The 1,430-nt window shown below is 47.9% G+C and overlaps 1 protein-coding gene across 1 annotated transcript in view; it reads left to right on the forward strand.

Annotated features, from left to right (window-relative positions):
- Positions 1-465: 465 nt before the first annotated feature.
- Positions 466-1,430, forward strand: part of LOC112549067 (zinc finger protein 501-like) — a gene marked incomplete at its 3' end in the record, with an annotated part of 4,194 nt that continues 3,229 nt past the window's right edge. Inside the window, exon 1 of the mRNA XM_025195883.1 lies at positions 466-493. Within this exon, the coding sequence (XP_025051668.1) occupies positions 466-493 (28 nt within the window). The remainder of the gene's footprint in view (positions 494-1,430) is intronic.

Here is a 1,430-nt window from a genome sequence, read left to right on the forward strand (position 1 = left end):
ACAGCAGCTAATCCGGTTAATCGGAGAAGACTGCACAGTCCCTGTGTGGACCGTGCGTAACACAACCCAGCCTGCAGATGATTTCTGGTTGCACAACTCCATGTTCAGGTTTGTGCTGAAGTGTTTGGTCTAAGGACAGCTGCTCTGAGGTCAGCACTGGGAAGTCCAGGGAGGTGAAAGTGTCCTGCCACAAGCCTTTGTCTCTTCCTGGACCAGATGTCACCAGCAGATCCAGGGGTTGTTGAGGGGAGTGTGGGGAACCAGCAGGGATGGGTTGGGGGCTACGGTTGGGAGCGATTTTTTTCTTTTATGAGAGAATTTTCAATTTATAAACAGAGAAAACCAGAATCCCTGCATATCATGTGTCAGCTGAGTAGTGTACCCCTGCTTGTCTTGGCTAAGTGTGCAAAGGGCTGCAGTGCAGAGTGAGTGCAGACAGGGCTGGGGGCAGCTGGGGCAGGGGAAATGCCGAAGTTAGAGGACGTGCTGCCAGGTGAGTTGTGGCTGTCCCCTCCACCCGACTTCCCTCTCATAAATGCTCCATGCCCAGGGTGAAAGGGAGCATGGAAACTGCAGATGTGCCCTGTGCTGCCATTTCAGGGTGCTGGCCTCAAATAGCTTATGCTGTCATGTGTGCCGACGGGTGTTGTTCCATCCCCTGAAATTCAGCCTGTGGAAACTGTTACCAACAGGATTGTTTTTGCCAAAGACCCCCAATGTTGGACATGGGCCTTTGCTGATTTAATATCCAGTAAACTTTAATAGTAATTATTCCAAGTTTTTCCCTATAATATGACCCGACAAGTGGCTCCAAGGCATTACAACAGTGGTGTTTGGTGGTGCCGGCCTTTAGTCCTCCGCTGAGTGTGCGAGATGTTTGTTTCTGGCTCTCCTGCTGTTCAAATACAAATTGCACGACCGGCACCCAACTCCCCAGAGTAAGAGTATGCACACAACACCCTCTTCCTTTGTTTGTCCATTACTTTAACTTTCTCATGCCAAATTCCCTAATCCTCAAGTTCCTTACCAGCTGAACAGTTCTTCGCTAACAATAATTATGGGTAAGTTTTAATTTCTTCCAGTACTCAAATGATGATATTCTTTAATATTTAAGATGGCTTTTTAGATCAGACAAACATCCATGATCACGGTTTGTCGGGACCAGACGTTCTCAGTAATTCTGCCCCTTCTATATAATGGGTAACACTTTCCTTCTTGTTTCAAATGGATTGCTTGGTGCCACGGGAGCACTGCAAGATGCTGGAGAGATGCTAAGGGTCAAAAGGAAAACAACTGAAGGATGAGAATACAAACAATCGGTCAATCTGCCCTTCTCGATCTCTGGCGTGACTGATATGTTTGAGGCCCAGGAGGCCATGCTCCAGGGGTGTACCATTTTCTGTAGCCACTTTGCAGATATTCCAGAACCC

The sequence above is a fragment of the Alligator sinensis genome, unplaced genomic scaffold (assembly GCF_000455745.1).
Source record: "Alligator sinensis unplaced genomic scaffold, ASM45574v1 scaffold2691_1, whole genome shotgun sequence".
In the NCBI taxonomy this organism is placed as follows: domain Eukaryota; kingdom Metazoa; phylum Chordata; order Crocodylia; family Alligatoridae; genus Alligator; species Alligator sinensis.